General features: G+C 43.1%; 1 protein-coding gene across 2 annotated transcripts; it reads left to right on the top strand.

Annotated features, from left to right (window-relative positions):
- The first annotated feature begins 883 nt into the window (after positions 1–883).
- LOC106645456 (uncharacterized) lies at positions 884–9,443 on the top strand. 2 transcript variants are annotated; one of them, XM_014361318.2, is made up of 10 exons: positions 884–1,185; positions 4,866–5,172; positions 5,252–5,336; positions 5,630–5,803; positions 6,081–6,121; positions 6,206–6,365; positions 7,053–7,207; positions 7,272–7,368; positions 7,539–8,813; positions 9,223–9,443. In XM_014361318.2, exons 1-10 carry the CDS (start codon positions 1,136–1,138, stop codon positions 9,387–9,389), a joined length of 2,511 nt encoding a protein of 836 aa, XP_014216804.2. In that variant the 5' UTR covers positions 884–1,135; the 3' UTR covers positions 9,390–9,443. The 2 variants fall into 2 exon arrangements, with proteins under 2 accessions (XP_014216804.2, XP_014216805.2); XM_014361319.2 differs by having other exon boundaries at positions 974–1,185; positions 7,053–7,174.
- Positions 9,444–11,781: the final 2,338 nt, after the last annotated feature.

The following is an 11,781-nucleotide window of genomic DNA, read 5'->3' as shown; positions in this document are numbered from 1 at the left end:
GGTGCAAGAAAACGCACTCAAGGGGGTATCATCGCGCACGTGAGAGGAAAAGATTGATGAGTAAAACATTTGCTCTTCGGATCGGCTGTGCTACTCCTCGACTCGTCTATCCAATCGGTATCAAAACCTAAAGCGAATTTGACGAATGCAACAAGCCATTTGTTGGAAAAGAAAAAAAGAAACGTAGGATGTACGACGAAAATACAATTTTTACGCAATATTGCACCAGCGCGTGTCAGCAGGGAATATAACATAATACGTATATATAGGTAACCGGTCGGACGACAAATCTCCAAAACAAACTCGAGACATCGGCGATTATACACGCGCGCGCGTGTGTGTGTTGTATATATATACATATATATATATATATATATATATATCGTCTCGTATCCACTCTCTCCCCGTCTATAAATAACCACGGCCGCGTACATGCATCGGCGAAAGCTCCCCGCGAATCGTCTAAAACCAACGTATACGCATCGGCAAGTCCATCTTTACCGATCGACCTCAACACACACATGCGTATTTTTCCCCCGACAATGAGTATTCTCCTGTTACAGCTACAGTGAAAATATAACAATCCCCCGCGATCTGCAAGCTCGACAACGGAACGCGCTCTCGGTGTTGCGTCTGCTGATGCTGTACGTCTCTCTCCCTCTTTCTCCTCTCACCATCGCTCCGAGAGAAAGGGAGACGGAGAGGAAATGAAGAAGAAGAGGAGGAGAAAGAGAGAGAGAGAGAAAAGCTCGCGGACGGGGATGACGATGATGCGGTGGCGGTATTAGTGCCCACCCGGCTCTCGATATATTAAAAGCGCGGAATCCCCGCGGCGTTCGAAAAACCCGATCGAACGAGCTGTGCGCGCCGCTGGCGCTTCCTCGCCAGTGCTCGGGGTAATCAAGGTCTGGTTTGCCGTGCTTGCGACACCTGCACGCGCCTTTGTTCCGATAAGAAAAAAAAAAAAAAAAAAAAAAAAAAAAAAAAAAAAAAAGCTCTCGCGAGTACGCAAAGAGGAAGAAAAAGTTGTGCGCGCGTATATGATTGTGGTTTCGTATACGTACAGTGGCCCCATATACATATATCAACGAGAGCTGATAAGTTTAAGAGGGAGAGAACAAGTGCGCGCGCGACCATGAGGAGGAGTAGCTACCACTCGCTGGCGACGCAGCAGCCGAGCGATAAGTACACATATATATATATACGTATACCTATAATTGCGTGCGGTGTCCAACCAAAAGTAGAAACAGAGGAAGAGAGAGATAATAATAATAATAATAATAATAATAATATACAGGCATCAACGCGTATAGGTGTGTGTGTGTGTGTTTGCATATCTGCATCGCGCACACATAAGCGACCTTGCGGCCTTGCTTTTCCTCTTCTATTTCTTCCGTCCCCCCCTCCTCGCTCGCCGTGCATATGATTACTCGCGCGGACCTTTTTACGTACCCGTACAACATATTTGCACATTCATCGCGCATATAGTTTCGCGCAAAGCGTCCTTGGCTGCGAGCCGGGGAGCTTTTTGATTTAACGACCGCGTCCGCGCGCTAGATCCGCGATTTTTTTTTTTTTTTTTTTTTTTTTTTTTTCTTCGCAATGTACAGCCGGGTGGGAAATTTGTTAAATTTAGCCGGTTGCGCGTTTACACGCGAGCTTTTTTTCTTCACGAGAGTTTCCGAGAAGTCCGCGGGAGTCTCGTAAACAATGCGCGCGAGCGGCGAACACGCGCGTGGCCGATCCCGATTGATCGCGCAAGCTAATGAGCTTTCGGGAGAGGAGGAGAGGCGCCGAAGTGAAAATTAAAAATAGCAAAGTGGTTTTCGTGTGTTTTGCTCGAACAGTATGTTAATCGAAGCTCGGAATAATATTTTGCAAATCGCCGGGGGCTGAGGTGGAGCGCCAAACGATGTCAAGTGGAGCTTTCCGAGTAGGAGGAGGGAGGTTATCGGAGCGCACGTCGCCGAGCCGTGTAGTATTTTATTTTTAGTTGTTAACATTTTGCGGCAAAACCGGCGTGAAAAATCGTTGCTGGCTCGGCCGAGCTTTTTGCGAATGAGCAGTGGTCGCACACCCCGTACAGCTACGAAAGATTTTCATGGGTACAGGTGTGTGGGTGTTGGGCGTTACTTTTGGTAATGGTATATTTTGGCAGCGGCCGATCTTCCCTTGCCGCGCTTTTATACGCGGTAGAGCTTGCGGTGTGCGACGCGCCTCTCTTTCGATCCTTTCCCGTTTGTTTCTCTCGCGTTTTCGATGCGATTTTCGCTTCCGAACGAATCGAGCCCGCTACAATACACCGGGCTCCGCTAAAAATACAGCCACGCGCCCATCGTTCTCCGCGTGTATCTTTCGAGCTCTCCGTGTAAGAGGAACGCTAGACATTTTTTTTCTTCCTTTCTTTCTTTTCTTTTTTTTTTTTTTTTTTTTTTTTTTTTTTCTTGACGGCGCGATTTTTGTGCGTAGAACAGAGTTTTTTCGTTGCTTTCGCTTGAGGAGACTACTGAGCATTGACAAAGAAAAAAAAAAACGATGCTTTGCACGATTTTTTCAATATGATTTTGCTCGTGCGTAACACAGTTGCAAAAAATAAACACCTTTTGAAATAAACTGCGTGGGAACAAATCGCGATAATTAAACAAACTTTTGCCAAACGGTAACAATTACTCACACGCTCAATAAATTATTTTGATCAATCGAATGGATATACTATATCGTACAGTAACAACAAGAGCTTATACGTGCAGTTTGTATTATAAAACAATAGGCCGTACGTGTGTAAATTCGTATCTTGGCTTTGTTTTTACTTAACGGCCGCGGGAAATAGACAAAGATCCGTTTGCCGGTTTCGCAAGCAAAGGACGCTTGCGTGTACTGTGTTTGGGTTTTGTGAAATAAACAAACTGCAACTATGATGAAAGCCAACCGGTGGGAATTACAAAACGATCAATTTGTCTTTCAACTTAATTGGTTGTTTGATTGGAAAAAACGTGCTTTCCGGTGATTTATTGCACCCACCTTGTTTTCGTTAACTTGCGAGCCAATCTGCGAGGGACGACAAATTTTAATGAGGGATGCGTTATCCGAGCCATCCGAGACTTACTGGCGATTGTGGAACTCGATGTTCCTTATCTCGATCGATTTGCCCAGCGGAAGGCAAAATCTTGGCGATAAAAGGTTTTTACGAACGCTCGTGTGCATTATAAGTAGGCGATCGGTATCTTGCGAAGTTAATGGCTTTTGGTTGGAAATGAAAGTTGATAACGAATTTTGATTTGTACACGATAAATGCCGGTATTACTCAGTGATTAAAAAAAAAAAAAAGTTAATCTTGTTTTGGGAAGATATTGGTGAACGTAAGGATACAGTTTGCAGAAAATATAACCTTTTAACAAATAAACTGAAATAATTGTTTTGCAACGAAGCTGTTGATTAAAAAAAAAGTACCATAAATTATTAAAAAAGTGAGAACTGAAAGAAAAAAAATTAAATTTAAGGTGTTAAGGTATGCGATGAACAAGCACCCCCATGTGTTATTGGTTGCGTTGGCGTCTTAGAGCTCGTGAAAAATATTGATGTAGGTACGATGGTTTGATCCTACGAAGAGGCAAACAATAACAATTGATTTCTAATATTATCGGCTGATTTCGAAAATGTGCACCACTACTTTTATGATCAAGTATTATGTATTTATCTGTTGTCTTTGTAAACAAACGTAATCATTTGTGGACAAGGTAATAGCGATGACCACTTATTACTTATCAAAAAAAAAAAAAAAAAGTGATAAAGGTAAATCGATCAGCTTTAAAACGATTTAATCGGCATCTGATGAGCTGCACACCTCAAAGATACAAAACCGTCAGATTCTCATAGGAGATAAAACACACAAATCTGTTGTTGCAGAGCCGATAACGAAACGAGAATAATAGGCAAATCGGTATTATGATCGATACAGTGAAGGGGGGGGGGAGTACAATGAACTCCCGCTTGGTGCCGCACGTGCGACCAATAAATTAAAAAAAAAAAAAAAAAAAAATGACCCCACCGATCCACGAGCGGAAAAAGCTCGATTACGCAACCATGTGAAAATCTAGAAAAGAGATTGAAAAAAAAAAAAAGTATAATAAAGTTGGGGGGAGGGGCCAGAACTTCGGGTCCCTTCTTTTTCGACGCTAACGAATGGACCCTATACACACGATACAACTCTTACACGCGCAGCAGTGGCCTACTGCGTGTTACGTTACACCACCAAAGATAAATTTAGTTCGCGGCGATTCTTTTCCACCGAGTGGAAAGGGAACCGTCCCGAGACAGACGGACAGACAGATAGACACGCGCACAAGTAGCCTATATACACATGTATGCAGCAGCTTGTACCGATGCCAATACGCGTGGAATTAATTGGCCTCTTCGGCTATACAAGCCTACACATATGTATACGCGTTGGCTCGAGCCTTTATTTTTTTTTTTTTGTTTTTTTGTTTTTCATACACGATGCGCACGATCATCTTTCACGCCCCGCTGATCGCGGCTCTACGCTGGGGGGGCGTGAACGAGTTACACCCGCGCGCATCAGCCAAACGATAAGGGAGACGCGGGAATTAAGTTTTGGTATTAATGACACCACCCCCACGGTTTGTCTGTTTTTTTTTTTTTTTTTTTTTTTTTCATGAATGAATGCTGGCTTGAAATCAGGGCAGTCGATCTACGATAGACCGATTACCCGTACAACTGTGCACATATTTTTCTCCATCGGTCCAATGTATACAAAGAAAAGAAAAAAAAAAAAAAAAAAAAAAAAAAAGAAGGATTTATTCAATATAATATAAAAAAAAAAGTAACAATAATAATAAAATAAACAGAAAACCCGGTGGTAGCAGCGGCAGCAACAAACGCAGCATCTTGAACAACGCGGCCTACAGCATCTTCACGTCTAACGAGAAGACGAGGAATGGGGTACCGAACGGCACGACGCGGCGCGTAAATTACAGCAGCAGCACCCGCGCGACCACAACCACCACCAGCAGCGCCAGTAGTTTTCTTCAGCGCAGCGTATCCGCCGACAATGTAGTGGTGCGCCAGCGTGGTTTCAAGCCCTCCGACAGACACGACCCCAACAAACGCAACTTCCTCGAGAACCTCACCTCGAAGATACTGCACTTCGACATGGTATACACGTTCCCACGTAAATATGTACACAATGGCTTACCGTCATGTTCAGGGAGTTGAATCTTTTTCTTTGGCGCAGGAGAGCGGGAACACGACCCCGATGAACTTGCAGAAACTGCTCACCCCGGCGACGGACTCTACCGAGCTGTTGCAAGTGAAAAACAGTAAGCCGCGTTTTTTTCGCTTCGCCTTTTGTCGAGACGCGACTTTTATATGCTTTTTTTTTTTTTTTTTTTTGTTTTTTCGTTATGATGGAAGAGTCGCCGATTGATGTAAAAAATGAAAATCTCGAATAAACTACGGGTCATTCGGCCACTCTTCTTCGGACAGATGATATACAATAAATCGAAATAAATGTTTGAAAGAAAAAAAGAATGAAAAGTATGCATATATATACGTACACGTTAAAAATAAAACCTGTGCGGCGTCCCTTGTTGTCCTGCTCGCTCGGGTGTAGAAAAAATGTACGCCTCGTCGTACTTTTACGCGCCGAGTCATCCGACGGTGGAGGACCAGGTGGAGCTGGCGCGCCGAATCTCGAATTCCCTGAGTGACATCAAGAACGTGAAGAGCAAGGGCCAGTCGATGTACGTCAACAGGAAGAAGCGCTCGGTCCAATGGATTCACGACGGTAACTGCAAGTATGATACCGGACTCTCTCTCTCTCTCTCTCTCTCTATCTCTCTTTCACTTTTTCGCAACACCTACACACAATCACTTGTAAAATTTCAATTTATCATACATATTTTACACACATCCAACGACACGCACCAATCTTTTTCGTGTTTTTTTTTTTTTGTTTTTTTCACCCGATCCTCGAACAATCTTTTTAGTCTCCCCCCCTCCCCACCCACCTATACCTTAACCGATGGCTCGGGGTTGTTCCTGGGGGTGTCTTTGGATTTCAGGCGCGGAGGAGGATGAGGAGCCCCCGTCTCCCAAACACAAGGTGCGTATATCACCGGTGGCGATGATTGTGCACGTACATGCAAACACGAGCCTTAAGCTTTTTTCCTCCGCATTCCGTTCACAGGATAAGGTGCCATTGAAATGCATGATGAACCCGTGTGGCCGAGTCTTGGACATACACGGGATCCAAGCGCTGGGCGAGGAGGTCAACATGCAAGCGATGCCCGAGCACCCGGAAAAACTCTTCGACATCGTGCGGGACTTGAACAACCAAAAGGGCCGCGGTACGTAAAGCGCTCCTTGGATCATTTGTTTCCTTTTTTTTTTTTTTTTTTTTTTTTTCTATTTTTTTTGAGTGACATTCATCGAAGTAAAAAGAAAAGAAAATACAATCGGCCATTACGTCAGTGGAGGCCCGGATAAATGGATCAGGTGAGCGGCTTTTATATTTAGAGCGGCCACACGGGCGCCCCGATAGACAGGCCGACAGATGGACGGACGAGGAGCCCGTATAGTGGCCGAGAGGTGACTGGCCTGTTACGAAAACACTTTTTCGCAAACTTTTGTCGGCGGCCGATTTTGGTGCCAAAAAAAAATCGCGCTTATAATAACGCGCCGATCGCGGCCTCGGGCCTTTGTGCGGTTGGGCGGCCAGAAAAGCGAGCGATAACTCTCGCTGCGCGTCCACCGAGCGGTTGGACATCGATAAACGCGTCGATTTTTCCTAAGGACGCGTAGTTGATATCACTGATCCATCCACTGTGTACGATTGGATTTTCTTCGATAGTGCGCGTTTCCGTGAAATATTGCTCATATAAAAAATATAGTAGTTTTCGTCACAAATTTGCCATCGTCGCCGGGACTGTTTTGCGGACGTAGGGTGTAGCCCCGGGCGTACGGCGCTTGTGGGTGAGGAAAGAGTATTTTTCTGACGCATACGTTTTTTTTTTTTCTTTTGTTCTTCAACGCAGGTGCTGAAATATTCGCGAAGCGCAGGAAAAAATCAGAAAAGTGGGTCGTCGACACGGAACAGCTGCCGCCATCACCGAGTACCTACAACTTCGGAAAGGCACCAACTTACCCAACGAAGCCGGTATTCGTACAAAGAACCAAATATTCTTATTCTGTACCTTCGGTGTGTTGAAAAAAACAACAACAAAAAAACGCTTAAACATTCCCCGCGTTTGCAGGAGAGCGGCGCGAACGAGAACTCCAAGTTCGAAAGCAAGCCGTTCTACAGTCCGTTGGCCGATCGACCGATGGACTACTCGAGCCCTCTGATCTCCAGTAAGTACAATCCCCGCGTTGAACCCACATTTTGTCATATATAACATGGCTTCTACGCGCTTCATTTCACTTGAAAATAATATTAATAAGCAAAAGTGCATGACAGTTTGAAAAAAAAAAAAAAAAAAAGTAACAATCGCGCTGCAACGACTAACGAGCTTTTCCGCAAGGCTGCGCTTACCAGCATCTGCAGCAGTATCCCCTGGCGTGCAACTTTGCCCCCAGCCACTCGGACTGCGGTCCGTGTCACGCGGAGGTTAAGAAGATTTACCTTCGCGAGGTGGCCGTGGGTACCGAACCCTCGGAAATCGCGAACAAACCGGTCCCCGATAGCAACGGCAACGGTAAGCCATCACCACGTCGCTCGAGCCTCGAGGGGTCTTCCCAGCGCGGCCCGCAACGCGCCACCAACGGCGCCAGAACCACCCGCAAGCAGCACCAGGCGAGCAACGGCCACCACTACCACCACAGCAGCCACCATTACCACCACAACCACCACCAGGCGAACGGCAACGGTTACCAGCCTTACCCGGCAAAGAGGGAGGCCTACCGCAGCCACCACAATTACGGCTTTAGCTACCACAACGTCCACAAGCCGTTACAGCACAGCCAATCGCTGAGCAACGGCAACGGCTGCTACGCCCAGCACCAACAAAACGGGAGCAACGGGCACAAGCACAACGGCAACGAGAACGAAGAGCAGCTGAACGAGGAGTGCGACGAGGAGGCGAAGGAGGACTACACGCCGGTGCCCGTTAAACAGCTCATCCAAGAGTTCGAGAAGACATGCCGGCCGGTCGGCCACTACAACGGCAAGGCCCTCGCCCCGGACACCTGCGGCGTCCACCAGAGCGACATATCACGCTTCTTCGAGGCGAGGCGCGAGGTTGCCTATCACCACCAGCACTACCACAACAATAATCATCATCATCATCATCATCATCACAATCGGCGGGGCTCCGTCGGCAACGGTAGTGGCCGTCATTACCGAGGCAACGGGTTTGCCAGCTCGGCCGACGAGGAGAACGACGACGATGACGACGAGGAGGAGGAGGGGGCGCAAGAGGACGACGACAGAGAGGACGAGGAGGAGTCGCTCGATGATTCCCTGTCGCCCGTCGACTTTTACCGCGTCGACGAGCGCCGGCACTTTGGCAACCAGACGGCGACGACTGTAGCGGCTGGGGGCGCTAGATCGGCGTCCATGACCACCTTGGACGAGTACTACAGGAGGCAGTTGCTCCAGCGAGGCTCGCCGCCCGCTGATGTGCCCGTGGAGCAGAGGAAAGGGGGGGACGAGCCGGCCGGCGGGGTGGGACCCGAGGTTTCCGAGGAGGACATACTCGCGGCGAGGAAGCAGCTCAAGAGCACCACTGTTCTGGAGAACCTCGTCGCTGGCACCACGACCCCGGAGTGCTTCAAGAAGGAGTTCACGGAGGAAGTAGGCAAGTTGGCGTGGCTTTCGTGTTCAGGGACCAAACGAGGATTATGTGTATATACCTTTGACGATGTCTATACGGTCCGAGGAAGCTTTGCCGTGTGCTTTTTCGCTTTGCTTTGCTTTCGTACCATTAATTTTTTCTTTCCTTTGTGATTCCGAGTTTGAAAAAAGTGTCGTAACATGTCCTTCTCTCTAACCATATAGTTTTATACGATCGTTTTTTTTTTTGTTTTGTGTTTTTAAAGTTGTTAACACAGTGTGTCACGTACTCGTGCGTACGCGTTGAAACATCAAAATTTTCATTTTAACGCTAACCGATTTCTGTTTTTTTTTTTTTTTTTTTTTTTTTTTTTTTTGTGGCGCGTATGAATTTTTTACTTATGATATTTTTTTATTGTTTCGTTTCGAAACAGCTGGCAAATTGTATGACGGCACGTATCACGGGCCAAAGATCAACAGCTACCAGAACCTCAAGAACTACAACACCGCGCCGAGGGGCTGGGACGGCTCGCAGCCCGTTTATAGGCCCATCAGGTTCGAGAAGCCTCAAGACACGAAGATCGTTTACTCGGATTTTTGAACGCGCACCCATCGATTCGCCCATTTTTTTTTTTTTTTTTTTTTTTTTCTTTTTTCCTCTTCTCAAGCTTCATCCGCGGCAAATCGACATACTTCATCGTCAATACCGATAACATTGCAATTTACTACACATCAAACTCACACAAGTCGATAATTACTACTGAGACATATGTGCATTACATGTAATAAAAAAAAAATAAAAACATAATAACAATATTGATAAAAATAATACATCGAAACCGATCTCGCGCCACCACCTCTGCAGCAGAAAGAGAGCCATTGAATGAGCTTAATTATTTCGACTTGAAGAAATTGTATCATATACGACAGTCGTCTCGTGTAACACTTGTATACCTATAATGTATGACGTTCGTCCGCGGCGAAGCGCCAGCTCGATCTACAATTGTCCAAGGTAATTAATTTTCGTTGGTCTACATCGGTGACACAGATGTCTGAACGCGTGTAGCCTAATTATTATTTTTAAATTACTTTGTTGTTGTTGTTGTTGTTGTTCTTGTATTTTATTTCATTATTAAATTACTTGTGTAGTACTAATGTTAAATTGTTTGTATAGATGGTCCTGAACAACTGAGGAAAAATCAGCACAAAATATTCGAATGGAATTTAACGATTTGTGGAGTGGAACTTTGCAAAAGAGTATAAAATATTGATGAAACAGACTTGAAATCTATTATTTGCTGAAAAATAAGTTGATCTTCGATGGACAAAAACGCGCACAAACAAAAAAAAAATTTATATTTAACCGCAAATCACTTGCTATTATTATGCTATGTATAATACGCTTGTAAAAGCAATTTGCCGATCGATGTTATTTTAGCTACTTGGTGTGTATATTTTTTCGCATAAAAGTTAAAAGATGTCATAAACTCTGTTTCACCGCGATTGGCATGAAACTCGTTTTATTACTGTCATTACTATTATATTGTTATTGTTGTTTTTTTTTGTTCCTATACATTTTTTCCAAAGCTTCGTAATAACAGTGCATTGAGACAAAATAAAAAAAGCGTATAGTTTTATTTGTTTTGTGCCCAACGAAACGTATAAACTTGTTGAAATGCGTTCATCTAGTGTGGATTAAAAAATAATAATGTTGTAAGATATTCTAAACAAATATATATTTTTCTTGCAGAGAAACGTGTTATCGGTGATTCGATGGAATTGTAAAAACCATATTTACGTCTGTTATTAATTTTGTATAAGGTTTTCATTTTAAATAATTTATTTTTTTGTGAAATCTTGTGATAAGAATAAAATTACTATGAATGTTGATATGTCAAACAAGTATTAATACATTTGTCGATGTACATTGTGACATACATGTTATAATAAAGATAAATTAATTTCAACGCACAAAAAAATAGTTTTACTGTGATAATATTATTGTCAGTTTAACAACTGTCTCAAATCAAATCATTAATTATTTGAGTTTGTTCTTTAAACATTAAATTGAAAATCATCCGTTTGAATGATATCAAACATTTTTAACAATAATAATAATCAAAAAATTATCTGCTAGAGATTGATCATTTTGATAAGATTCAAAATTTCATGTCAATCAAAGATAACGCTAATCATCGAATCTCGTCATTGTTATTGTATTCATAAATTTTTTGGTATGCTTAACAATTTGCATACTTAAAAGCTTATTACTCTACAATTAATCCTTTTTTCACACGTGTACAAAAGAGTATAAAATACTTTTGTATTTTTTTTATACGTATTTAATTAGATTAAATATGAATTAACGTTTTTTGAAATGATATTCAATATATTTATAAAAAATACAGTTAAAAATTTAATAACAGTGACCATCGAGTTTTTAAATAAAAAATAGTAAGGTATAAAACTTTTTTTGTCTCTGGAGGTTTTGGTTATCATCACAATGACTTATTGGAATATTAAAAAAAAAAAAAAAAAAAAAAAACAACGGAAGAAGATACGATAACGATTATTGTACGAAACTCTTTCAACACATATATTTATCAGACCTGGCGCAATGTACTATTATCGAAAAAAAGATAAAACGCAACTTAAAACGATGTATTATATCATAATACCACGTACGCATTTTTATCTTGATAAAAAGACAAAAATACACAAAACTATTTAAAAAACTAAAAAAAAAATGGAAAAGTAAAAAAATCTTTCTGACACGTTAAAATGAGTTAAAAAGTATTTTTTTTTTTTTATAATTTGAAAGGCTAAAACGATCACACAAAGTGCATCCGTCGTAGGGTATAATTGATTCTCTTAGATAAATGAGCAATGAGCGCGTGGAGACGAGCCCATCATTCATATTGTATTCTATGTATACACACATCACAATCGCCGCTCGGCTCGTACGTACAGACACGTATGCAGTGCGAAGCCCG

Source organism: Copidosoma floridanum, unplaced genomic scaffold (assembly GCF_036245765.1).
Source record: "Copidosoma floridanum isolate Cflo_tuat_1 unplaced genomic scaffold, Cflo_Japanese_pri ptg000030l, whole genome shotgun sequence".
NCBI classification, from domain to species: Eukaryota; Metazoa; Arthropoda; class Insecta; order Hymenoptera; family Encyrtidae; genus Copidosoma; species Copidosoma floridanum.
This window is presented reverse-complemented; position numbering and strand designations above follow the sequence as displayed.